Source organism: Ranitomeya variabilis, chromosome 2 (assembly GCF_051348905.1).
Source record: "Ranitomeya variabilis isolate aRanVar5 chromosome 2, aRanVar5.hap1, whole genome shotgun sequence".
Lineage (NCBI taxonomy): Eukaryota > Metazoa > Chordata > Amphibia > Anura > Dendrobatidae > Ranitomeya > Ranitomeya variabilis.
Window position 1 is genome coordinate 533,819,768 of NC_135233.1, and position 27,089 is coordinate 533,846,856.

Consider the following 27,089-nt stretch of genomic DNA (forward strand, 5'->3'; position numbering starts at 1 on the left):
GTTTAAACTAGGGATTGGGGGGAGGGTATTCATTTTATAGGAGGGGAAGATAGTGCAGATAGAGACCTGGGCACAAATAAGGAAGTTGGGGGTGGCGGTGGCATGGGGGGTGGGGTTAGAACAGTTAGTAATTTAAGAAAGAATAGAGGTACAGAGAGGAACATCAAGTGCATGTATACTAATGCCAGAAGCCTCGCCAACAAAATGGACGAATTAGAATTAATGTTGTTGGAGCATAATTATGACATGGTGGGGATATCTGAAATATGGCTGGATGAGAGCCATGACTGGGCTGTTAACTTGCAGGGCTATAGCCTTTTCAGAAATGACCGTACAGATAAGCGAGGGGGTGGGGTGTGTCTGTATGTAAATTCGACCTTAAAACCCATCCTGCGTGATAATATAGGTGAATCTAATGAAAATGTAGAGTCCCTGTGGGTGGAGATAAGGGGAGGGGGAAAAAATAATAAATTACTGATAGGGGTTTGTTATAAATCTCCAAAAATAATGGAAGCAATGGAGAATATCCTCGTAAAGCAAATAGATGAAGCTGCGACTCAAGGAGAAGTCATTATTATGGGGGACTTCAACTACCCTGAAATAGATTGGGGAACAGAAACCTGCAGTTCCAGTAAAGGTAATCGGTTTTTGACAACTATGAGAGACAATTACCTTTCACAACTGGTTCAGGACCCAACAAGGAGGGGGGCACTGCTAGACCTAATATTAACCAACAGGCCAGACCGCATATCAAATATAAGGGTTGGGGGTCACTTGGGGAATAGTGATCACAAAATAATAAGTTTTCAGGTCTCCTTTAATAAGATGTGTAGTAGAGGGGTGACAAGGACACTAAACTTCAGGAGCGCAAATTTCCAACGGATGAGAGAGGATCTTGGTGCAATTAACTGGGACGATATTCTGAGGCATAAAAATACACAAAGAAAATGGGAGACGTTTATTAGCATCATGGATAGGACCTGTGCACAGTATATACCATATGGGAATAAACATACTAGAAATAGGAGGAAACCAATATGGCTAAATAGAGCTGTAAGGGGCGCAATAAGGGACAAAAAGAAAGCATTTAGAGAATTAAAGGAAGTAGGTAGTGAGGAGGCATTAAATAAATACAGAAAATTAAATAAATTCTGTAAAAAGCAAATCAAGGCAGCAAAGATTGAGACAGAGAGACTCATTGCCAGAGAGAGCAAAAATAATCCCAAAATATTCTTTAACTACATAAATAGTAAGAAACTAAAAAATGATAGTGTTGGCCCCCTTAAAAATAGTCTGGGTGAAATGGTGGATGAGGATGAGGAAAAAGCCAATATGCTAAATGACTTTTTTTCATCAGTATTTACAAAAGAAAATCCCATGGCAGCCAATATGACTAGTGATAAAAATTCCCAATTAAAGGTTACCTGCTTAACCCAGCAGGAAGTACGGCGGTGTCTAAAAATCACTTAAATTGACAAATCTCCGGGCCCAGATGGGATACACCCCCGAGTACTGCAGGAATTAAGTACAGTCATTGATAGACCATTATTTTTAATCTTTAAAGAGTCCATAATAACAGGGTCTGTACCACAGGACTGGCGTATAGCAAATGTGGTGCCAATATTCAAAAAGGGGACAAAAACTGAACTCGGAAATTATAGGCCAGTAAGTTTAACCTCTACTGTGGGTAAAATCCTGGAGGGCATTCTAAGGGATGCTAAACTGGAGTATCTGAAGAGGAATAACCTCATGACCCAGTATCAGCACGGGTTTACTAGGGACCGTTCATGTCAGACTAATTTGATCAGCTTCTATGAAGAGATAAGTTCCGGACTGGACCAAGGGAGCCCAGTGGATGTAGTGTATATGGACTTTTCAAAAGCTTTTGATACGGTGCCACACAAAAGGTTGTTACATAAAATGAGAATAATGGGGTTTGGGGAAAATATGTGTAAGTGGGTTGAGAGCTGGCTCAGGGATAGGAAACAAAGGGTGGTTATTAATGGAGCACATTCGGACTGGGTTGCGGTTAACAGTGGGGTACCACAGGGGTCAGTATTAGGCCCTCTTTTTTTTAACATATTTATTAATGACCTTGTAGGGGGCATTCAGAGTAAAATTTCAATATTTGCAGATGACACTAAACTCTGCAGGGTAATCAATACAGAGGAGGACAATTTTATATTACAGGATGATTTATGTAAACTAGAAGCTTGGGCTGATAAATGGCAAATGAGCTTTAATGGGGATAAATGTAAGGTCATGCACTTGGGTAGAAGTAATAAGATGTATAACTATGTGCTTAATTCTAAAACTCTGGGCAAAACCGTCAATGAAAAAGACCTGGGTGTATGGGTGGATGACAAACTCATATTCAGTGGCCAGTGTCAGGCAGCTGCTACAAAGGCAAATAAAATAATGGGATGCATTAAAAGAGGAATAGATGCTCATGAGGAGAACATAATTTTACCTCTACAAGTCACTAGTTCGACCACACTTAGAATACTGTGCACAGTTCTGGTCTCCGGTGTATAAGAAAGACATAGCTGAACTAGAGCGGGTGCAGAGAAGAGCGACCAAGGTTATTAGAGGACTGGGGGGTCTGCAATACCAAGATAGGTTATTACACTTGGGGCTGTTTAGTTTGGAAAAACGAAGGCTAAGGGGTGATCTTATGTTAATGTATAAATATATGAGGGGACAGTACAAAGACCTTTCTGATGATCTTTTTAATCATAGACCGGTGACAGGGACAAGGGGGCATCCTCTACGTCTGGAGGAAAGAAGGTTTAATCATAATAACAGACGCGGATTCTTTACTGTAAGAGCAGTGAGACTATGGAACTCTCTGCCGTATGATGTTGTAATGAGTGAGTCATTACTTAAATTTAAGAGGGGACTGGATACCTTCCTGGAAAAGTATAATGTTACAGGGTATATATATTAGATTCTTTGATAGTGCGTTGATCCAGGGAACTAGTCTGATTGCCGTATGTGGGGTCGGGAAGAAATTTTTTTCCCCATGGTGGAGCTTACTCTTACCACATGGGTTTTTTTTGCCTTCCCCTGGATCAACATGTTAGGGCATGTTAGGCTATGGGTTGAACTAGATGGACTTAAAGTCTTCCTTCAACCTTAATAACTATGTTACTATGTTACTAAGTACCTGATGCAAACTCGATTAGAGAGCATTTTCTCTCAACACGATTCGTCATGTTGTCATTATATATATATATATATATATATATATATATATATATATATATATATATATATATATATATATATATATATATATATATATATACATACATATATTATATATACATATATATATATATATATATATATATATATATATATACATACATATATATACATATATATATATATATATACATACATATATTATATATATATATATATATATATATATATATATATATATATATATATATATATATATGTACTTTTGCCTATATTTTTCTCACTTCAACTTAGACTTCATAGCACTGATGCATCACTTCAATACTCTTACTGAGGGAAGGAGGTTATCCAAAATCTCGTGATACAAGACTCCATCCGTCTTCTCTTCAATACAGTGCAGTCGTACTGTCCCCTTTGCAGAAGATCACCCCCAAAGTATGATGTTTTCCTCCACCATGCTTCACGGTTGGGATGGTGTTCTTGGAGTTGTACTCATCCTTCTTCCTCCAAACATGGCAAGTGAAGTTAATACCAAAAAGTTCTATTTTGGTCTCATCTGACCTTATGCCATGCCTCCTCTGGATCATCCAGATGGTCATTGGCGAACCTCATACGGGCCTGACCATGTGCTGGCGTGAGCAGGGGACCTTGCGAGCCCTGCAGAATTTTATTCTATGGCAGCGTAGTGTGTTTCTAACGGTAATGTTTGAGGCTGTGGTCCCAGTTCTCTTCAGCTCATTGCCCAGGTCCTCCCATGTAGTTCTGGGCTGATTCCTGACCTTTCTCAGAGTTATTACCCCACAAGGGGATCTTGCATGGAGCACTAGACCGAGGAAGATTGATAGTCATCTTGTCTTCCATTTTTTAATAATTGTGATAACAAGGGACAAGGCTGACAATTTATATTAGTTGCTTGTGATGTATGGGCCTTCAGGCGGCAAAACATTAAAAAGTGTCATTCAAATCTCAGTCATTCAAATCGCTGAGTAGCCTCTGGAATACTTCCAACAATCATTCAAAGAAGAAGCCTTGTATCGGCACAATCCAAAAATGCTGCTTGGCCAATGTTGGCCAAAGTTCATTTAAAATGAACTGAGGTAAAATTGAAAACTGTTCTGTGGTCAGATGATTCAGAATTTAAAGTTCTTTATGGAAATTGTGGATGCTGTGTCCTGCGGACTTGAGACGAGAGGGACCATCCAGCTTGTTATCAGCACATAGTTCACAAGCCGGCATCTCTGATGGTATTTGGTTGCATTAGTGCCTACCGCATGGGTAGCCTATTACACATCTTAAAAGTACCATCAATGCTGAGCATTATATAGAGTTTTTAGAACAACACATGCTCCTATCCAGACAATGTCTATTTCAGGGAAGGTATTGCATATTTTAGTAAGACAATAGTAAGCCACTTTATACATCCATCACAACAGCATGAGTTAAGGTGAGGAACTGGCCGTCTGCAGTCAAGACATTTCTCCAATAAAAAACATTTTGGTGCATTATGAAGTTAAAAAACTGGCAAAAAAGACTCCTAAACCAGAAAACAATGGGACAGCATTCCTCTCCCAGAACGCCACAAATTGGTCTCCTCACTTCCAAGACATTTACAGACTGTTGTAAGAGAAGAGTGGATTCTACACAATGCTAGACATGGATCTGACCCAACTTGAGTTGTCTTGTTGCCAAAAATTTCTAATTGAGTTAATTTTTTCAAGTAAAATGTAAAAATGTCCAACGTTAAGCTTCTGATGTGGGTTCTAGGCTCTGCTGTGAGTAAAATATGGGTCTAAGAGGTTTCTGTAATCGGGGTCTTCACTTCACTGAATACAGATTTTTTCCCGTGAATTGAGAATTTTATGACTGCGGAGAAAGAAGCTGATTTCTCTGATGAGATATATTACAAAGTTGCTTATTTTCATGTGTACTATTGATTTAAGGAATAAAAATTAAAACAGCGGTTAATGTAAAGGGCAGAGTTATCCATTTATAAGTTTGCATCCTTGTGACTGGTCGTCTTTAAATGTATTTTGATCATGCACAATTTTTACATCTTTTTGTTTAAATGAAAGGCGATTGATTGACATTGTTCATTGATTCCAGGTGAACATGATGATGGATTTGGATGGCAGTGACTTGGTGGCAGAGAAAGCAGATAGAAGAGAATTTGTGGGCCTGCTGAAGATGATGTTGATGATCGATGCTGATTTGAGGATCAGTCCGGCGGACACCCTGAGCCACTCCTTTGTTACCATGAAGCACCTCCTCGATTTTCCCCACAGCAATCAGTAAGTCACGAATCGGCACATCTGGCAAAACCCTTTTAGATTTCTAAGCAGCATTGTAAATCCCTGGCCGGTATTGTCCTTTTTGGCTCACGTTCAGGGCTCCCTTTACCGCTATAGAAGACTGTAAAGCTGCACAACTGTGCACAGAACGCTCTGTATAATGGTAATGGGATTTCTCTGTAGATGTCTAATCTTCACTTTTATAGAACTAAAATGGCCTTTCAGTCTTTATCCACAATGGGGATTTGTCCTGTTTATATTCAGAGTGTGCCAAAGACTTAAAGGGCGATGGTGTCAGGGGTTTAGGCATTCTTCCTCATGTTTGGTTGGGGTCAGGGGTTTAGGCATTCTTCCTCATGTTTGGTCAGGACCCTGAGCCTGATTTATTCTCTCTTGTCTTCTCTTAGATTTATACTTCTTTATAGTAAGGAACACTCTGAATTTAGTCTCTATGATTTCCTAATGATTTTCTGTATTTATCGTTTGTTACAATAACCTCTTAAATGGAGGCCTATTTACTTTGGATTTTAGACTTTGATTTTAACAGAATTAGAAACAAAAAATTCTGGGGGGTTTTGCATTTAATGGAGATTGTATAAGCCTTGCCCACCCTGGCATGGCTTCAGTTTATTGTTAATGGGTCAGTCACATCACTGAGGCTATAAAAAAATCCCTATTCCTTCTGTCAAATATACCAGTATGGCTCTGTTCACATCAGTTTTGTGGCTTCTGTGTTTTACAGAAGCTATATATGACGATGCCAAACCTGTTGCATGAAGCAGTGGTGACTTTAAGACCTCAATAAATTATAATGGGGTCCTTTATGTTTTCACCAAGTTGTCTGTCATTTTAATGGGAAAAATCTACACTACTGTTGTTCATGCCTATGACCGAATCCACAACTAGGACTGAAAGTGGACCGAGCAAATAGGGACAGGCTAAGCTTTATAGAAACCAAGATGCCACTAACACCAGCCCGGAAAAAGCCTTACTGACCATCAATAGAACAATAGGATATGTCCATAGCTCTCAATGTATGTCAAAGCTAGCTGCATTTCTGTGTGTGTATGTATGTATGTAATATATATATATATATATATATATATATATATATATATATATATATATATATATATATATATATATATACACAAAGTAGCCACCTCTTGCTTTGATGACTGCTTTGCACACTTTTGGCATTATTTTGATGAGCTTCAAGAGGTGGTCTGTCCCCCCATTCATGCTGCCCCTGGGTCACACAGCATTATCCTAGTGACAGGTTCCTTTTCTTGCCCTATGCCAAAAAAAAAACAAACCTGACCCTGGGAGTGTGATTGTTGTAAAGCTCTGCATTGCTCTTCACAATGAGCCTGTTTGCCGCTCATCACAATGCTGCGGTGAGTGAATGAGGAGTCCAGCTGCACTATGACTAGGGAATGGAGATCTGTCCACGATAAAGCAATAGTCTGCATTGTTCTGGGCATGATGGCTAGGTTACATATGAGCAGTGGTGGTGGCCAATGGGCCACTGTATTAAAACAAATGAGGGCTTTTGGATTATATCCATGCCACTGCTTTGAAATCATATTTACTATGAAGCCCAAATGAAACTTGTTTTGTTTTTCAGTGTAAAATCCTGTTTCCATATCATCGATGTTTGCAAGTCTCGTCCCAACCTCTGTGACGCAGCTAGCCGCAATAAAACATCAGTCATGAGACCGATCGCCAATCCCGCCAACCTGCCCGCTGGGTTTACCAAGATTGGCAATGTCAGAAGTCAGGTGTGTGCTAAATTCCTGATGAATCTGTTATTGGTTGTACATTGTTGTGGGTTTATTCTATAAGATGATCGGCATGTTCAGTTGTCACATTCAACAGTGTGGGAGTGTGCAGAGTATATGAAGAGGCACATGAGCGATGTCCCGTCTCAGACGGTGCCTACTGATAGGTTTCCTAGAACTTGTAAAATGAAGCCATAGTGTTTGTCCTTGTTGGGCTGCAGACTGCACCGCCTGGTAAACAGCTGGGCGCTTCTTAATCATTACTTTGTGGGATGTGAGAAGTGTGCCATCTAGTGGCTGGATAGAACTTTGCATTAATAAGGGTGTGTAGGCATTGTCCAGTGTAATTTAACCCCTTATTGACCTGGCTTAAATGGGCCTTAGCAGGTTCATTTTTATTATAGTGCTTTGGAACAAAGCACTATATTGTAATCCGATCGTGGATAACTTCTTATTATAGTGCTTTGGCACAAAGCACTATATTGTTATTCCATCGTGGTAAACTTATTCTTATTATTATGGTGCTTGAACCTCCTAGGTTCAAGCAACATATAATCCGATTTCTTATATTTTCTTATTATGGTGCTTCAACCTCCTAGGTTCAAGCAACATATTGTAATCCGATTTCTTATATTTTCTTATTATTATTATTATTATGGTGCTTGAACCTCCTAGGTTCAAGCAACATATTGTAATCCGATTTCTTATATTCTATTATTATTATTATGGTGCTTGAACCTCCTAGGTTCAAGCAACATATTGTAATCCGATTTCTTATATTTATGGTGCTTGAACCTCCTAGGTTCAAGCAACATATTGTAATCCGATTTCTTATATTTTATTATGGTGCTTGAACCTCCTAGGTTCAAGCAACATATTGTAATCCGATTTCTTATATTTTCTTATTATTATTATTATTATAGTACTTTGGAACAAAGCACTATACTGTTATTCCACCGTGGTAAACTTCTTCTTATTCTTATTATTCAGTCCGCACGTAATGCGGCCCGTACCGCTAAACTCACAGACTCCAGTGAGGTGTCATTTCGAAGCCAGCGTCCCCAAGAGGTGTGCTAAGTATTTTTCGTGCCGATCGGATTTGTAGTTTTTGCGCAATTTGTGTTTGAAAAAAGTCTTTCAATGCGTTTCAATGGAGAAATTTTCCTATACGTTTATAATGGGCTGGTTTCTGAGGCAATTTCTAAAAATAACTGCCACCTGGCCGATTAGCTCATTGATATGCGCAGTCAGACACAGTTACTATGCCAACGCCTATGAACTCTACATCAGCTCACCAGGTCACAAGTTTTGTCAGATAATATCAGCTCTTAAAGTGACAGTACAGCACAATTCCAAACCACTATCCGTAGTCTTATGATTATTAGACTGTGGCCCGATTCTAACTCATCGGGTATTCTAGAATATGCATGTCCACGTAGTATATTGCACAGCCACGCAGTATACAGTGCAGAGCCGCGCAGTACACAGCGCAGAGCCGCGCAGTACACAGCGCAGAGCCGCGCAGTACACAGCGCAGAGCCGCGCAGTACACAGCGCAGAGCCGCGCAGTACACAGCGCAGAGCCGCGCAGTACACAGCGCAGAGCCGCGCAGTACAAAGCGCAGAGTCGCGCAGTACACAGCGCAGAGCCGCGCAGTATAAAGCGCAGAGCCGTGCAGTACACAGCGCAGAGCCGCGCAGTACACAGCGCAGAGCCGTGCAGTACACAGCGCAGAGCCGCGCAGTACACAGCGCAGAGCCGCGCAGTACACAGCGCAGAGCCGCGCAGTACACAGCGCAGAGCCGCGCAGTACACAGCGCAGAGCCGCGCAGTACACAGCGCAGAGCCGCGCAGTATAAAGCGCAGAGCCGCGCAGTACACAGCGCAGAGCCGCGCAGTACACAGCGCAGAGCCGTGCAGTACACAGCGCAGAGCCGCGCAGTATAAAGCGCAGAGCCGTGCAGTACACAGCGCAGAGCCGCGCAGTACACAGCGCAGAGCCGTGCAGTACACAGCGCAGAGCCGCGCAGTATAAAGCGCAGAGCCGTGCAGTACACAGCGCAGAGCCGCGCAGTACACAGCGCAGAGCCGCGCAGTACACAGCGCAGAGCCGCGCAGTACACAGCGCAGAGCCGCGCAGTACACAGCGCAGAGCCGTGCAGTACACAGTGCAGAGCCGCGCAGTATACAGCGCAGAGCCGTGCAGTACACAGCGCAGACCCGTGCAGTACACAGCGCAGAGCCGCGCAGTACACAGCGCAGAGCCGCGCAGTACACAGCGCAGAGCCGCACAGTATAAAGAGCAGAGCCGCGCAGTACACAGCGCAGAGCCGCGCAGTACACAGCGCAGAGCCGCGCAGTACACAGCGCAGAGCCATGCAGTACACAGCGCAAAGCCGCGCAGTATAAAGCGCAGAGCCGCGCAGTACACGGCGCAGAGCCGCGCAGTACACAGCACAGAGCCGCGCAGTATAAAGCGGAGAGCCGCGCAGTACACAGCGCAGAGCCGAGCAGTACACAGCGCAGAGCCGCGCAGTAGACAGCGCAGAGCCGTGCAGTACAGAGCGCAGAGCCGCACAGTATAAAGCGCAGAGCCGCGCAGTATACCGCGCAGAGCCGCGCAGTACACAGCGCAGAGCCGTGCAGTACACAGCGCAGAGCCGCGCAGTATAAAGCGCAGAGCCGTGCAGTACACAGCGCAGAGCCGCGCAGTACACAGCGCAGAGCCGCGCAGTACACAGCGCAAAGCCGCGCAGTATAAAGCGCAGAGCCGCGCAGTACACAGCGCAGAGCCGCGCAGTACACAGCGCAGAGCCGCGCAGTACACAGCGCAGAGCCGCACAGTACACAGCGCAGAGCCGCGCAGTACACAGCGGAGAGCCGCGCAGTACACAGCGCAGAGCCGAGCAGTACACAGCGCAGAGCCGCGCAGTACACAGCGCAGAGCCGCGCAGTACACAGCGCAGAGCCGCGCAGTACACAGCGCAGAGCCGCGCAGTACACAGCGCAGAGCCGCGCAGTATACAGCGCAGAGCCGCGCAGTACACAGCGCAGAGCCGCGCAGTACAGAGCGCAGAGCCGCACAGTATAAAGCGCAGAGCCGCGCAGTACACAGCGCAGAGCCGCGCAGTACACAGCGCAGAGCCGCGCAGTACACAGTGCAGAGCCGCACAGTACACAGCACAGAGCCGCGCAGTACACAGCGCAGAGCCACCCAGTATATAGCGCAGAGCCGCGCAGTACGCAGCGTAGAGCCAAGCAGTATGCAGCGCAGAGCCGCGCAGTATACAGCGCTGAGCCGCGTAGTATACAGCGCAGACACGCGCAGAACACAGCACGGACACACGCAGTACACAGCGCAGAGCCACGCAGTACACAGCGCAGAGCCGCATAGTATACAGCGAAGAGCCACGCAGTATATAGCGCAGAGCCGCGCAGTACAAAGCGCAGAGCTGCGCAGTATACAGCGCAGAGCCGCGCAGTATACAGCGCAGAGCCGCGCAGTATACAGCGCAGAACGCGCAGTACACAGTGCAGAGCCGCGCAGTACACAGCGCAGAGCCGTGCAGTACACAGCGCAGAGCCGCGCAGTACACAGCGCAGAGCCGCGCAGTACACAGCGCAGAGCCACGCAGTATACAGCGCAGAGCCGCGTAGTATACAGCGCAGAGCCGCGTAGTATACAGCGCAGAGCCACGCAGTATACAGCACAGAGCCACGCAGTATACAGCACAGAGCCACGTAGTTATACTGCCCAGTCACGTAGTATATTGTCCAGTCACATAGTATACTGCATATCCCTGTTAAAAAAAAAAAAGAATTAAAATAAAAAAGTTACATACTCACCTCCTGGAGCGGCCGGTATCTGATGGTTGTTGCACCTCCTAGAGCGGCCGGTACACGATGCTTGTTGCACCTGGAGTGGCCGGTACCCGATGCTTGTTGCGCGCTCCGGTCCCAAGAGTGCATTGCGGTCTCACGAGATGATGACGTAGCGGTGTTGTGAGACAGAAAGACGGAAGTGCCCTTAGACAATTAGATAGTAGATTACCCCGCTCACCAATTCGGAACCCGAGAGGCCCGGCCCACCAAATCGGACCCCGAGGGGCCCGGCCCACCAAATCGGACCCAGAGTGACCCCGCCCCCTAAATCAGACCCAGAGTGACCCCGCCCACCAAATCGGACCCAGAGTGGCTCCGCCCACCAAATCGGACCCAGAGTGACCCCTTCCACCAAATCAGACCCAGAGTGACCCCTTCCACCAAATCGGACCCAGAGTGACCCCTTCCACCAAATCGGGCCCAGAGTGACCCCGCCCACCAAATCGGACCCAGAGTGACCCCACCCACCAAATCGGACCCTGAGGTGCCCAGCCCACCAAATCGGACCGAGTGACCCCACCCACCAAATTGGTCCCTAAGGTGCCCCGCCCACCAAATCGGACCCAGAGTGGCTCCGCCCACCGAATCGGACCCAGAGTGGCCGCGCCCACAGAATCGGACCAAAAGTGACCCCGCCCACCGAATCGGACCTAGATTTACCCCGCCCACAAAATCAGACCCAGATTGACCCAACCCACCAAATCGGACCGCCTGAGGGGCACCCAAGTGTCAAAGTCTTGCAGGGGCAGCCCGGGCACCATTCCAAAGCACTATCTGTAGTTCCTTCAGGAAATACCCATCTAGTTATTATTATTATTCTTCTCCGCGTTTTCCGCAATTAATGCGGCCCGAACCGCTCGGCGCAGAGACCCCGTTCAGGCGGCGTTTCGAAGCCCTCGGTGGGGACAGGTGTGCTATGACTTTCATAGTCGATCCGATATGTAGATTTTATTTAAATCGCATTTAAAAAAAAAAATTTCCCATAGGAAATAATGGCGAACTTTCCATTACCCCAAACTTGACCTTCCAAAGATGGCAGCTATGCAAATGTACGGTATCCATTTTAGGACATGATCATTTATCACACGGCCTCGTGTGCAAAAGTAAGTGCGCCCCGGGCCCGTGTGCAAAAGTAAGTGCGCCCCCGGCCCCGTGTGCAAAAGTAAGTGCGCCCCCGGCCCCGTGTGCAAAAGTAAGTGCGCCCCCGGCCCGTGTGCAAAAGTAAGTGCGCCCCCGGCCCCAAAAGTAAGTGCGCCCCCGGCCCCGTGTGCAAAAGTAAGTGCGCCCCCGGCCCCATGTGCAAAAGTAAGTGCGCCCCCGGCCCCGTGTGCAAAAGTAAGTGCGCCCCCTGCCCCGTGTGCAAAAGTAAGTGCGCCCCCGGCCCCGTGTGCAAAAGTAAGTGCGCCCCCGGCCCCGTGTGCAAAAGTAAGTGCGCCCCCGGCCCCGTGTGCAAAAGTAAGTGCGCCCCCTGCCCCGTGTGCAAAAGTAAGTGCGCCCCCTGCCCCGTGTGCAAAAGTAAGTGCGCCCCCTGCCCCGTGTGCAAAAGTAAGTGCGCCCCCGGCCCCGTGTGCAAAAGTAAGTGCGCCCCCGGCCCCGTGTGCGAAAGTAAGTGCGCCCCCTGCCCCGTGTGCAAAAGTAAGTGCGTCCCCGGCCCCGTGTGCAAAAGTAAGTGCGCCCCCGGCCCCGTGTGCAAAAGTAAGTGCGCCCCCGACCCAGTGTGCAAAAGTAAGTGCGCCCCCGGCCCCGTGTGCAAAAGTAAGTGCGCCCCCGACCCCGTGTGCAAAAGTAAGTGCGCCCCCGGCCCCGTGTGCAAAAGTAAGTGCCCCCCCGGCCCCGTGTGCAAAAGTAAGTGCGCCCCCGGCCCCGTGTGCAAAAGTAAGTGCGCCCCCGGCCCCGTGTGCAAAAGTAAGTGCGCCCCTTGCCCCGTGTGCAAAAGTAAGTGCGCCCCCGGCCCCGTGTGCAAAAGTAAGTGCGCCCCCGGCCCCGTGTGCAAAAGTAAGTGCGCCCCCGGCCCCGTGTGCAAAAGTAAGTGCGCCCCCTGCCCCGTGTGCAAAAGTAAGTGCGCCCCCGGCCCCGTGTGCAAAAGTAAGTGCGCCCCCGGCCCCGTGTGCAAAAGTAAGTGCGCCCCCGGCCCCGTGTGCATAAGTAAGTGCGCCCCCGGCCCCATGTGCAAAAGTAAGTGCGCCCCCGACCCCGTGTGCAAAAGTAAGTGCGCCCCCGGCCCCGTGTGCAAAAGTAAGTGCGCCCCCGGCCCCGTGTGCAAAAGTAAGTGCGCCCCCGGCCCCGTGTGCAAAAGTAAGTGCGCCCCCTGCCCCGTGTGCAAAAGTAAGTGCGCCCCCGGCCCCGTGTGCAAAAGTAAGTGCGCCCCCGGCCCCGTGTGCAAAAGTAAGTGCGCCCCCGGCCCCGTGTGCAAAAGTAAGTGCGCCCCCGGCCCCGTGTGCAAAAGTAAGTGCGCCCCCGACCCCGTGTGCAAAAGTAAGTGCGCCCCCGGCCCCGTGTGCAAAAGTAAGTGCGCCCCCGGCCCCGTGTGCAAAAGTAAGTGCGCCCCCGGCCCCGTGTGCAAAAGTAAGTGCGCCCCCGGCCCCGTGTGCAAAAGTAAGTGCGCCCCCGGCCCCGTGTGCAAAAGTAAGTGCGCCCCCGGCCCCGTGTGCAAAAGTAAGTGCGCCCCCGACCCCGTGTGCAAAAGTAAGTGCGCCCCCGGCCCCGTGTGCAAAAGTAAGTGCGCCCTCGGCCCCGTGTGCAAAAGTAAGTTCGCCCCCGGCCCCGTGTGTAAAAGTAAGTGCGCCCCCGGCTCCGTGTGCAAAAGTAAGTGCGCCCCCGGCCCCGTGTGCAAAAGTAAGTGCGCCCCCGGCCCCGTGTGCAAAAGTAAGTGCGCCCCGGTCCCGGGTTTGGAAAAGTAAGTGCTCCCCTGGTCCCGGGTGTGGAAAAGTAAGTGGCCCCCCTGTCCCGTGTGTGAAAAGCGCTGCTGTAAAGCTGGCAGCGCTGTTCAAGCACCATGTATTTCCTTCAGGAAATGCCCATCTAGTTATTATTATTCTTCTTCTCCGCGTTTTCCGCAATTAATGCGGCCCGAACCGCTCGGCGCAGAGACCCCGTTCAGGCGGCGTTTCGAAGGCCTCGGTGGGGACAGGTGTGCTATGACTTTTATAGTCGATCCGATATGTAGATTTTATTTAAATCGCATTTAAAAAAAAAAATTTCCCATAGGAAATAATGGCGAACTTTCCATTACCCCCAGCTTGACCTTCCAAAGATGGCAGCTATGCAAATGTACGGTGTCCATTTTAGGACATGATCATTTATCACAGTCAAACATCAGAATAAAGTCAATATGACACCCTCTCGTCCCGTGTGTGAAAAGTAAGTGCTCCCCCGGCCCCGTGTGTGAAAAGTAAGTGCCCCCCGGCCCCGTGTGTCAAAAGTAAGTGCCCCCCGGCCCCGTGTGTGAAAAGTAAGTGCCCCCCCGGCCCCGTGTGTGAAAAGTAAGTGCCCCCCGGCCCTGTGTGTGAAAAGTAAGTGCCCCCCGGCCCCGTGTGTGAAAAGTAAGTGCCCCCCCGGCCCCGTGTGTGAAAAGTAAGTGCCCCCCCGGCCCCGCCCACCGAATCGGAGGCCGAGGGTCCCCGGCCACCGAATCGGAGGCCGAGGGTCCCCGGCCTCCAAATCGGAGGCCGAGGGTCCCCGGGCACCGAATCGGAGGCCGAGGGTCCCCGGCCTCCAAATCGGAGGCCGAGGGTCCCCGGCCTCCAAATCGGAGGCCGAGGGTCCCCGGCCACCAAATCGGAGGCCGAGGGTCCCCGGCCTCCAAATCGGAGGCCGAGGGTCCCCGGCCTCCAAATCGGAGGCCGAGGGTCCCCGGCCTCCAAATCGGAGGCCGAGGGTCCCCGGCCTCCAAATCGGAGGCCGAGGGTCCCCGGCCACCAAATCGGAGGCCGAGGGTCCCCGGCCTCCAAATCGGAGGCCGAGGGTCCCCGGCCTCCAAATCGGAGGCCGAGGGTCCCCGGCCTCCAAATCGGAGGCCGAGGGTCCCCGGCCTCCAAATCGGAGGCCGAGGGTCCCCGGCCTCCAAATCGGAGGCCGAGGGTCCCCGGCCACCAAATCGGAGGCCGAGGGTCCCCGGCCTCCGATTAAAGTGGCTACCGAGGATTCCTAAATGCCAAAATGGCTACCAAGGATTCCTGCATGCCAAAATGGCTACCAAGGGGCCAAAGTTGCTAACAAGGGGCCTCGCACATCAAAGTTTCTACCAAGGGGTCAAAGTTGCTAACAAGGGGCCCCGCACATCAAAGTGGCTACCAAGGGGCCAAATTGGATACCCAGGGGCAGGGCCCTGCATGCCAGACTTGCTCCTGAGGTTCATTGGCAGCTGGCAGCGCTGTTCAAGCACCATGTATTTCCTTCAGGAAATGCCCATCTAGTTTATTATTATTATTCTTCTCCGCGTTTTCCGCAATTAATGCGGCCCGAACCGCTCGGCGCAGAGACCCCGTTCAGGCGGCGTTTCGAAGGCCTCGGTGGGGACAGGTGTGCTATGACTTTTATAGTCGATCCGATATGTAGATTTTATTTAAATCACATTTTAAAAAAAAAATTTCCCATAGGAAATAATGGCGAACTTTCCATTACCTCCAACTTGACCTTCCAAAGATGGCAGCTATGCAAATGTATGGTGTCCATTTTAGGACATGATCATTTATCAAAGTCAAACATCAGAATAAAGTGACTATGACACCCTCTCGTCCCGTGTGTGAAAAGTAAGTGCCCCCCCGGCCCCGTGTGTGAAAAGTAAGTGCCCCCCGGCCCCGTGTGTGAAAAGTAAGTGCCCCCCCGGCCCCGTGTGTGAAAAGTAAGTGCGCCCCCGGCCCCAGGTGCAAAAGTAAGTGCAGCCCCGTGTGCAAAAGTAACTGCGCCCCCGGCCCCGTGTGCAAAAGTAACTGCCCCCCCCCCCCCCCCGGCCCCGGGTGCAAAAGTAAGCGCGCCCCCGGCCCCGTGTGCAAAAGTAATGGCGGCCCCGTGTGCAAAAGTAATGGCGCCCCCGGCCCCGTGTGCAAAAGTAATGGCGCCCCCGGCCCCGTGTGCAAAAGTAATGGCGCCCCCGGCCCCGTGTGCAAAAGTAATGGCGCCCCCGGCCCCGTGTGCAAAAGTAATGGCGCCCCCGGCCCCGTGTGCAAAAGTAAGCGCGCCCCCGGCCCCGTGTGCAAAAGTAATGGCGCCCCCGGCCCCGTGTGCAAAAGTAATGGCGCCCCCGGCCCCGTGTGCAAAAGTAAGCGCGCCCCCGGCCCCGTGTGCAAAAGTAAGCGCGCCCCCGGCCCCGTGTGCAAGAGTAAGCGCGCCCCCGGCCCCGTGTGCAAAAGTAAGCGCGCCCCCGGCCCCGTGTGCAAAAGTAAGCGCGCCCCCGGCCCCGTGTGCAAAAGTAATGGCGCCCTCGGCCCCGTGTGCAAAAGTAATGGCGCCCCCGGCCCCGTGTGCAAAAGTAATGGCGCCCCCGGCCCCGTATGCAAAAGTAATGGCGCCCCCGGCCCCGTGTGCAAAAGTAATGGCGCCCCCGGCCCCGTGTGCAAAAGTAAGCGCGCCCCCGGCCCCGTGTGCAAAAGTAAGCGCGCCCCCGGCCCCGTGTGCAAAAGTAAGCGCGCCCCCGGCCCCGTGTGCAAAAGTAAGCGCGCCCCCGGCCCCGTGTGCAAAAGTAAGCGCGCCCCCGGCCCCGTGTGCAAAAGTAAGCGCGCCCCCGGCCCCGTGTGCAAAAGTAAGCGCGCCCCCGGCCCCGTGTGCAAAAGTAATGGCGGCCCCGTGTGCAAAAGTAATGGCGCCCCCGGCCCCGTGTGCAAAAGTAATGGCGCCCCCGGCCCCGTGTGCAAAAGTAATGGCGCGCCCTTGGCCCCGTGTGCAAAAGTAAGCGCGCCCCCGGCCCCGTGTGCAAAAGTAAGCGCCCCCCCGGCCCCGTGTGCAAAAGTAAGCACGCCCCCGGCCCCTTGTGCAAAAGTAAGCACGCCCCCGGCCCCTTGTGCAAAAGTAATGGCGCCTCCGGCCCCTTGTGCAAAAGTAATGGCGCCCCCGGCCCCGTGTGCAAAAGTAATGGCGCCCCCGGCCCCGTGTGCAAAAGTAATGGCGCCCCCGGCCCCGTGTGCAAAAGTAATGGCGCCCCCGGCCCCGTGTGCAAAAGTAATGGCGCCCCCGGCCCCGTGTGCAAAAGTAATGGCGCCCCCGGCCCCGTGTGCAAAAGTAATGGCGCCCCCGGCCCCGTGTGCAAAAGTAATGGCGCCCCCGTGTGCAAAAGTAATGGCGCCCCCGGCCCCGTGTGCAAAAGTAAGCGCGCCCTTGGCCCCGTGTGCAAAAGTAAGCGCGCCCCCGGCCCCGTGTGCAAAAGTAAGCGCGCCCCCGGCCCCGTGTGCAAAAGTAAGCGCGCCCCCGGCCCCTTGTGCAAAAGTAATGGCGCCTCCGGCCCCGTGTGCAAAAGTAATGGCGCCCCCGGCCCCGTGTGCAAAAGTAATGGCGCCCCCGGCCCCGTGTGCAAAAGTAATGGCGCCCCCGGACCCGTGTGCAAAAGTAATGGCGCCCCCGGCCCCGTGTGCAAAAGTAATGGCGCCCCCGACCCCGTGTGCAAAAGTAATGGCGCCTCCGGCCCCGTGTGCAAAAGTGATGGCGCCCCCGGCCCCGTGTGCAAAAGTGATGGCGCCCCCGGCCCCGTGTGCAAAAGTGATGGCGCCCCCGGCCCCGTGTGCAAAAGTAATGGCGCCCCCGGCCCCGTGTGCAAAAGTAATGGCGCCCCCGGCCCCGTGTGCAAAAGTAATGGCGCCCCCGGCCCCGTGTGCAAAAGTAATGGCGCCCCCGGCCCCGTGTGCAAAAGTAATGGCGCCCCCGGCCCCGTGTGCAAAAGTAAGCGCGCCCCCGTCCCCGTGTGCAAAAGTAATGGCGCCCCCGGCCCCGTGTGCAAAAGTAATGGCGCCCCCGGCCCCGTGTGCAAAAGTAATGGCGCCCCCGGCCCCGTGTGCAAAAATAAGCGCGCCCCCGGCCCCGTGTGCAAAAGTAAGCGCGCCCCCGGCCCCGTGTGCAAAAGTAATGGCGCCCCCGGCCCCGTGTGCAAAAGTAAGCGCGCCCCCGTCCCCGTGTGCAAAAGTAATGGCGGCCCCGTGTGCAAAAGTAATGGCGCCCCCGGCCCCGTGTGCAAAAGTAATGGCGCCCCCGGCCCCGTGTGCAAAAGTAATGGCGCGCCCTTGGCCCCGTGTGCAAAAGTAAGCGCGCCCCCGGCCCCGTGTGCAAAAGTAAGCGCGCCCCCGGCCCCGTGTGCAAAAGTAAGCACGCCCCCGGCCCCTTGTGCAAAAGTAAGCACGCCCCCGGCCCCTTGTGCAAAAGTAATGGCGCCTCCGGCCCCTTGTGCAAAAGTAATGGCGCCCCCGGCCCCGTGTGCAAAAGTAATGGCGCCCCCGGCCCCGTGTGCAAAAGTAATGGCGCCCCCGGCCCCGTGTGCAAAAGTAATGGCGCCCCCGGCCCCGTGTGCAAAAGTAATGGCGCCCCCGGCCCCGTGTGCAAAAGTAATGGCGCCCCCGTGTGCAAAAGTAATGGCGCCCCCGGCCCCGTGTGCAAAAGTAAGCGCGCCCTTGGCCCCGTGTGCAAAAGTAAGCGCGCCCCCGGCCCCGTGTGCAAAAGTAAGCGCGCCCCCGGCCCCGTGTGCAAAAGTAAGCGCGCCCCCGGCCCCTTGTGCAAAAGTAATGGCGCCTCCGGCCCCGTGTGCAAAAGTAATGGCGCCCCCGGCCCCGTGTGCAAAAGTAATGGCGCCCCCGGCCCCGTGTGCAAAAGTAATGGCGCCCCCGGCCCCGTGTGCAAAAGTAATGGCGCCCCCGGCCCCGTGTGCAAAAGTAATGGCGCCCCCGGCCCCGTGTGCAAAAGTAATGGCGCCCCCGACCCCGTGTGCAAAAGTAATGGCGCCTCCGGCCCCGTGTGCAAAAGTGATGGCGCCCCCGGCCCCGTGTGCAAAAGTGATGGCGCCCCCGGCCCCGTGTGCAAAAGTGATGGCGCCCCCGGCCCCGTGTGCAAAAGTAATGGCGCCCCCGGCCCCGTGTGCAAAAGTAATGGCGCCCCCGGCCCCGTGTGCAAAAGTAATGGCGCCCCCGGCCCCGTGTGCAAAAGTAATGGCGCCCCCGGCCCCGTGTGCAAAAGTAATGGCGCCCCCGGCCCCGTGTGCAAAAGTAAGCGCGCCCCCGTCCCCGTGTGCAAAAGTAATGGCGCCCCCGGCCCCGTGTGCAAAAGTAATGGCGCCCCCGGCCCCGTGTGCAAAAGTAATGGCGCCCCCGGCCCCGTGTGCAAAAATAAGCGCGCCCCCGGCCCCGTGTGCAAAAGTAAGCGCGCCCCCGGCCCCGTGTGCAAAAGTAATGGCGCCCCCGGCCCCGTGTGCAAAAGTAAGCGCGCCCCCGTCCCCGTGTGCAAAAGTAATGGCGGCCCCGTGTGCAAAAGTAAGCGTGCCCCCGGCCCCGTGTGCAAAAGTAAGCGCGCCCCCGGCCCCGTGTGCAAAAGTAATGGCGCCCCCGGCCCCGTGTGCAAAAGTAATGGCGCCCCCGGCCCCGTGTGCAAAAGTAAGCGCGGCCCCGTGTGCAAAAGTAAGCGCGCCCCCGGCCCCGTGTGCAAAAGTAAGCACGCCCCCGGCCCCTTGTGCAAAAGTAATGGCGCCTCCGGCCCCGTGTGCAAAAGTAATGGCGCCCCCGGCCCCGTGTGCAAAAGTAATGGCGCCCCCGGCCCCGTGTGCAAAAGTAATGGCGGCCCCGTGTGCAAAAGTAATGGCGCCCCCGTGTGCAAAAGTAATGGCGCCCCCGGCCCCGTGTGCAAAAGTAATGGCGCCCCCGGCCCCGTGTGCAAAAGTAATGGCGCCCCCGGCCCCGTGTGCAAAAGTAATGGCGCCCCCGGCCCCGTGTGCAAAAGTAATGGCGCCCCCGGCCCCGTGTGCAAAAGTAATGGCGACCCCGGCCCCGTGTGCAAAAGTAAGCGCGCCCCCGTCCCCGTGTGCAAAAGTAATGGCGCCCCCGGCCCCGTGTGCAAGAGTAATGGCGCCCCCGGCCCCGTGTGCAAAAGTAAGCGCGCCCCCGGCCCCGTGTGCAAAAGTAAGCGCGCCCCCGGCCCCGTGTGCAAAAGTAAGCGCGCCCCCGGCCCCGTGTGCAAAAGTAATGGCGCCCCCGGCCCCGTGTGCAAAAGTAATGGCGCCCCCGGCCCCGTGTGCAAAAGTAATGGCGCCCCCGGCCCCGTGTGCAAAAGTAATGGCGCCCCCGGCCCCGTGTGCAAAAGTAAGCGCGCCCCCGGCCCCGTGTGCAAAAGTAAGCGCGCCCCCGGCCCCGTGTGCAAAAGTAAGCGCGCCCCCGGCCCCGTGTGCAAAAGTAAGCGCGCCCCCGGCCCCGTGTGCAAAAGTAATGGCGCCCCCGGCCCCGTGTGCAAAAGTAATGGCGCCCCCGGCCCCGTGTGCAAAAGTAATGGCGCCCCCGGCCCCGTGTGCAAAAGTAATGGCGCCCCCGGCCCCGTGTGCAAAAGTAATGGCGCCCCCGGCCCCGTGTGCAAAAGTAATGGCGCCCCCGGCCCCGTGTGCAAAAGTAATGGCGCCCCCGGCCCCGTGTGCAAAAGTAAGCGCGCCCTTGGCCCCGTGTGCAAAAGTAATGGCGCCCCCGGCCCCGTGTGCAAAAGTAATGGCGCCCCCGGCCCCGTGTGCAAAAGTAATGGCGGCCCCGTGTGCAAAAGTAATGGCGCCTCCGGCCCCGTGTGCAAAAGTAATGGCGCCCCCGGCCCCGTGTGCAAAAGTAATGGCGCCCCCGGCCCCGTGTGCAAAAGTAATGGCGCCCCCGGCCCCGTGTGCAAAAGTAATGGGGCCCCCGGCCCCGTGTGCAAAAGTAATGGCGCCCCCGGCCCCGTGTGCAAAAGTAATGGCGCCCCCGGCCCCGTGTGCAAAAGTAATGGCGCCCCTGGTGTGTGAAGTGCTGCTGTAAAGCTGGCAGCGCTGTTCAAGCACCATGTATTTCCTTCAGGAAATGCCCATCTAGTTATTATTATTATTCTTCTCCGCGTTTTCCGCAATTAATGCGGCCCGAACCGCTCGGCGCAGAGACCCCGTTCAGGCGGCGTTTCGAAGGCCTCGGTGGGGACAGGTGTGCTATGACTTTTATAGTCGATCCGATATGTAGATTTTATTTAAATCGCATTTAAAAAAAAAAATTTCCCATAGGAAATAATGGCGAACTTTCCATTACCCCCAGCTTGACCTTCCAAAGATGGCAGCTATGCAAATGTACAGTGTCCATTTTAGGACATGATCATTTATCACAGTCAAACATCAGAATAAAGTGAATATGACACCCTCTCATCCCGTGTGTGAAAAGTAAGTGCCCCCCCGGCCCCGTGTGTGAAAAGTAAGTGCCCCCCGGCCCCGTGTGTGAAAAGTAAGTGCCCCCCCGGCCCCGTGTGTGAAAAGTAAGTGCCCCCCCGGCCCCGTGAGTGAAAAGTAAGTGCCCCCCCGGCCCCGTGTGTGAAAAGTAAGTGCCCCCCCGGCCCCGTGTGTGAAAAGTAAGTGCCCCCCCGGCCCCGTGTGTGAAAAGTAAGTGCCCCCCCGGCCCCGTGTGTGAAAAGTAAGTGCCCCCCCTGCCCCGTGTGTGAAAATTAAGTGCCCCCCCGGCCCCGCCCACCAAATCGGAGGCCGAGGGTCCCCGGCCTCCAAATCGGAGGCCGAGGGTCCCCGGCCACCAAATCGGAGTTCGAGGGTCCCCGGCCACCAAATCGGAGGCCGAGGGTCCCCGGCCACCAAATCGGAGGCCGAGGGTCCCCGGCCACCAAATCGGAGGCCGAGGGTCCCCGGCCACCAAATCGGAGGCCGAGGGTCCCCGGCCACCAAATCGGAGGCCGAGGGTCCCCGGCCACCAAATCGGAGGCCGAGGGTCCCCGGCCACCAAATCGGAGGCCGAGGGTCCCCGGCCACCAAATCGGAGGCCGAGGGTCCCCGGCCACCAAATCGGAGGCCGAGGGTCCCCGGCCTCCAAATCGGAGGCCGAGGGTCCCCGGCCACCAAATCGGAGGCCGAGGGTCCCCGGCCACCAAATCGGAGGCCGAGGGTCCCCGGCCTCCAAATCGGAGGCCGAGGGTCCCCGGCCACCAAATCGGAGGCCGAGGGTCCCCGGCCTCCAAATCGGAGGCCGAGGGTCCCCGGCCACCAAATCGGAGGCCGAGGGTCCCCGGCCACCAAATCGGAGGCCGAGGGTCCCCGGCCACCAAATCGGAGGCCGAGGGTCCCCGGCCACCAAATCGGAGGCCGAGGGTCCCCGGCCACCAAATCGGAGGCCGAGGGTCCCCGGCCACCAAATCGGAGGCCGAGGGTCCCCGGCCACCAAATCGGAGGCCGAGGGTCCCCGGCCACCAAAAGTAAGTGCGCCCCCGGGTGCAAAAGTGAGTGCGCCCCCGGGTGCAAAAGTGAGTGCGCCCCCGGGTGCAAAAGTGAGTGCGCCCCCGGGTGCAAAAGTGAGTGCGCCCCCGGGTGCAAAAGTGAGTGCGCCCCCGGGTGCAAAAGTGAGTGCGCCCCCGGGTGCAAAAGTGAGTGCGCCCCCGGGTGCAAAAGTGAGTGCGCCCCCGGGTGCAAAAGTGAGTGCGCCCCCGGGTGCAAAAGTGAGTGCGCCCCCGGGTGCAAAAGTAAGCTCGCCCCCCAGTCTCGTGTGTGAAAAGTGCTGCTGTAAAGCTGGCAGCGCTGTTCAAGCACCATGTATTTCCTTCAGGAAATGCCCATCTACTTCTTCTTATTATTATTCAGTCCGCAGTTAATGCGGCCCGAACCGCTTCACTCACAGACTCCAGTGAGGTGTCATTTCGAAGCCAGCGTCCCCAAGAGGTGTGCTAAGTATTTTTTGTGTCGATCGGATATGTAGTTTTGGCGCAATTTGCATTTGAAAAAAGTGTTTCAATGCATTTCAATAGGGAAATTTTCCCATACTTTTATAATGGCCTGATTTCTGAGGCAATTTCTAAAAATAACTGCCAACTGCCACCTGGCTGATTAGCTCATTAATATGCGCAGTCAGACTCAGTTACTATGCCAACGCCTACGAACTCTACCAAGACACAGTTTTGCCAGATAATATCAACTCTTAAAGTGACCCGCCCACCAAATCGGATCCCGAGGTGCGCAGCCCACCAAATCGGACCCCGAGTGGCCTCGCCCACCAAATCGGACCCGGAGTGGCGCCACCCGCCAAATCGGACCCAGAGTGGCGCCGCCTGCCAAATCGGACCCAGAGTGGCGCCGCCTGCCAAATCGGACCCAGAGTGGCGCCGCCCGCCAAATCGGACCCAGAGTGGCGCCGCCCGCCAAATCGGACCCAGACTGGCGCCGCCCGCCAAATCGGACCCAGAGTGACCCGGCCCACCAAATCGGACCCAGAGTGACCCGGCCCACCAAACCAGCGCCTGAGGGGCACCCAAGTGTGAAAGTCTTGCAGGGGCAGCCCGGGCACCATTCCAAAGCACTATCTGTAGTTCCTTCAGGAAATACCCATCTAGTTTTTTTTGCTTTTGCCTAACCTGTTTTCAACATTGATAATCTTTTTTTTAATTTACGGGAATTCATTTACAGGACTGAATGAGGCTTTGTTTTGTGCTAGGCAGATTGTATGATTTTTCCACACTGTTTTGGGGTGTATATATAAAATACCGGGTAGAGCAAAACAATTCTTTTTTTGCTTGAATTTTTACTGTTCATGCTTCATATAAAATACCATGGTGAACAAATTCTTCACGTTCTGACGGTCAGGGTAGGTCCACGCAAGTGTATTTTCGGTCTCGATGCCGCCTGTGCAAAAAACATACATCAAACGGATCAATGTTATTCAATGGTGCAGTGCAGATGAGTTTGTTTTTTTTACGCTAATCAAATCTTCGTGTTAAAAAAAAAAAAATAATAAATTTCTGCCAGATGAAACTCGCCTATTCAAGTGTATTGGTGCGCGTTTTTTTATGTAAAAAAGTCTGTTTTTTGTGATGGGAACTTTATTATGTTGCTTCCTGAAATTTATTTTGCAGGTGGTTTCATTTATACATGTGTGAGTATGTATATATGTGTGTGTGTGTATGTGTGTGTATATATATATATATCCTCGAGTATAAGCCGACCCCCCTAATTTTGCCACAAAAAACTGGGAAAACTTATTGACTCGAGTATAAGCCTAGGGTGGAAAATGCAGCAGCTACCGGTGAATTTCAAAATTAAAAATAGATGCTCCATACCGTTCATTATGGCCCCATAGATGCTCGACATAAAGCTATGCCACATATAATGCTCTGCACCGTTCATTATGGCCCCATAGATGCTCCACATAAAGCTGTGCCATATATAATGCTCTGCACAGTTCATTATGGCCCCATAGATGCTCCACAGAAAGCTGTGCCATATACAATGCTCTGCACCTTTGATTATGGCCCCATAGATAGCTGTGCCATATACAATGCCCTGCACCTTTGACCTTTGATTATGGCCCCATAGATGCTCCACATAAAGCTGTGCCTTATATATAGTGCTCTGCACCGTTGCCCCATAGATGCTCCACATAAAGCTGTGCCTTATATATAATGCTCTGCACCGTTGCCCCATAGATGCTCCACATAAAGCTGTGCCTTATATATAATGCTCTGCACCGTTGCCCCATAGATGCTCCACATAAAGCTGTGCCTTATATATAGTGCTCTGCACCGTTGCCCCATAGATACTCCACATAAAGCTGTGCCTTATATATAGTGCTCTGCACCGTTGCCCCATAGATGCTCCACATAAAGCTGTGCCATTGCTGCTGCTGCTGCAATAAAAAAAACAAAACACATACTCACCTCTCTTGCTTGCAGCTCCTCAGCGTCCCGTCCCGGCGTCTCTCTGCACTGACTGATCAGGCAGAGGGCGGCGCGCACACTATATGCGTCATCGCGCCCTCTGACCTGAACAGTCAGAACAAGAGGACGCGAAGACAGAGCGGCGCCCGGCGGGTGGAACGAGGGAAGGTAAATATGTAATACTCACCTGCTCCCGGCGTCCCGCTCCTTCCCCCGGACAGCTGGTCTTCGGTGCCGCAGCCTCTTCCTCTGTCAGCGGTCACCGGCACCGCTGATTAGAGAAATGAATTATGCGGCTCCGCCCCTATGGGAGGTGGAGCAGCCTACTCATTTCTCTAATGAGCGGTCCCATGTGACCGCTGAACAGGGGAAGAGCTGCGGCACCCGGAGACCGTGGGACGGGCAGGGGGAGCGTCAGGAGCTCCGGAAGCAGGTAAGTATGCCTCAGCGCCCTCTCCCCCTCACCCGCCGACCGTGACTCGAGTATAAGCCGAGGGGGCACTTTCAGCCCAAAAATCTCGGCTTTTACTCGAGTATATCCGGTGTGTGTGTGTGTGTATATATATATATATATATATATATATATATATATATATATATATATATATATATATATATATATATATAATGTATGTATATGTATATATATATATATATATATATATATATATGTATATATGTGTGTATATATATATGTATATATACACACACACATATATATAGATTCAAGATTCAAAGAAGCTTTATTGGCAGGACCAAATACACATCAGTTTTGCCAAAGCAAGTGTATAAAGGCAATAGGAATAGGGACTGTGGGGATGTTGGGTAGGAGCTGTAGGGGAGGTGGATGGGGGCAGATCCAGGGTGGGGGCTATAGTCCATGGCATAGGGAAGGTGGATGGGGGCAGATCCAGGGTGGGGGCTATAGTCCATGGCATAGGGAAGGTGGATGGGGGCAGATCCAGGGTGGGGGCTATAGTCCATGGCATCATGGCTGTCTTTCTCACAGTCTATGACATTCGCTCACATACCGCGCTGCTATCTCCACTGCTCTCTCTTCTTCTCCCAGCAGGATATATGTTTTCTCTTCCTCCTTCATGGTGATGAAGTCCGGGAAGAGATGTGAGAGTCTCCTGAAGTGAGTGTCCCTCACTGCTGAGTATTTGGAGCAGTGTAGCAAGAAGTGGGTTTCGTCCTCTATGGCCTCCTGATCACAGTGTTGGCACAGTCTTTCCTCCCTGGGCTTGTAGTTCTGCCTGTGTCGGCCACATTCGATGGCCAGACTGTGGGCACGGAGTCTATATCGGCTCAGGATCTTGCGATCTCTGGGGTCCGGAAGTTTCTCCAGATATGGGGCCAGTCTGTATTCTCTCTGTAGACTCCGGTACGTGTTCAGTTTCTGTGAGTTGTTGATATCATTCTTCCAGTCACTGACATACTTCTCCTGGCCTTCTTCTGCCATCTTCCTGATTCCGGCTTTTGTCAGGTTGTTGTTATTGGTGTTCTGGTCCGGTTGGGTTTGGCTGGGCTGTTCCGAGGGTTCTGTTTTTTCTGTTTCACCTACATGTATCAGGGCTTTATGGTGATGGGAGCTTGGATTGCTCCTATGCAGGTGAGCCCGGAATGACAGCGCCCTCTTTAGAATTGTTAGGTGTAGAGGGAATCTGCCCAGCTCGGCCCGACAAGCACTGTTGGAGGTGCTCCGATGGACCTGGAGAAGGTGCTTGCAGAATTCCAGGTGGAATATTTCTGTTGGACTAGTATCCCACCTTGACCGGTCTGGGTAGGTGTGAGGACCCCAGACTTCGCTGCCATACAAGAGGATTGGGGCGATGATGGAGTCGAAAATTTTTAGCCAGACCCTCACTGGTGGCTTCAGATGGTAGAGTTTCCTTTGGATGGCATAGAAGGTTTTGCAGGCCTTGTCTTTCAGGGTCTCTATGGCTTGTTTGAAGCTCCCTGACTCTAGGCCCAGGTAGGTATATTTGTCCGTTCCTGTGAGGTCGCAGTTGTTGAGGACAAATGATGGGTGCTGGTCTGATTTTCTCTTTCTCCTCTGGAACACCATAGTGTTGGTTTTCTTTAGGTTGACCGGTAGAGCCC

General features: G+C 53.0%; 1 protein-coding gene and 1 long non-coding RNA gene across 4 annotated transcripts in view; one reads left to right on the forward strand and one right to left on the reverse strand.

Annotated features, from left to right (window-relative positions):
* HIPK3 (homeodomain interacting protein kinase 3) overlaps positions 1-27,089 on the forward strand; it is a 339,043-nt gene that overhangs the window by 273,074 nt on the left and 38,880 nt on the right. For all 3 annotated transcript variants that reach the window (XM_077288108.1, XM_077288109.1, XM_077288110.1), the window contains 2 exons: positions 5,311-5,495; positions 7,123-7,276. In XM_077288108.1, coding sequence (XP_077144223.1) covers positions 5,311-5,495; positions 7,123-7,276 — 339 coding nt within the window. The remainder of the gene's footprint in view (positions 1-5,310; positions 5,496-7,122; positions 7,277-27,089) is intronic.
* LOC143806990 (uncharacterized) overlaps positions 23,752-27,089 on the reverse strand; it is a 48,508-nt gene continuing 45,170 nt past the window's right edge. The window contains exon 4 of the long non-coding RNA XR_013221607.1: positions 23,752-23,955. This is a non-coding gene — a long non-coding RNA (uncharacterized LOC143806990). The remainder of the gene's footprint in view (positions 23,956-27,089) is intronic.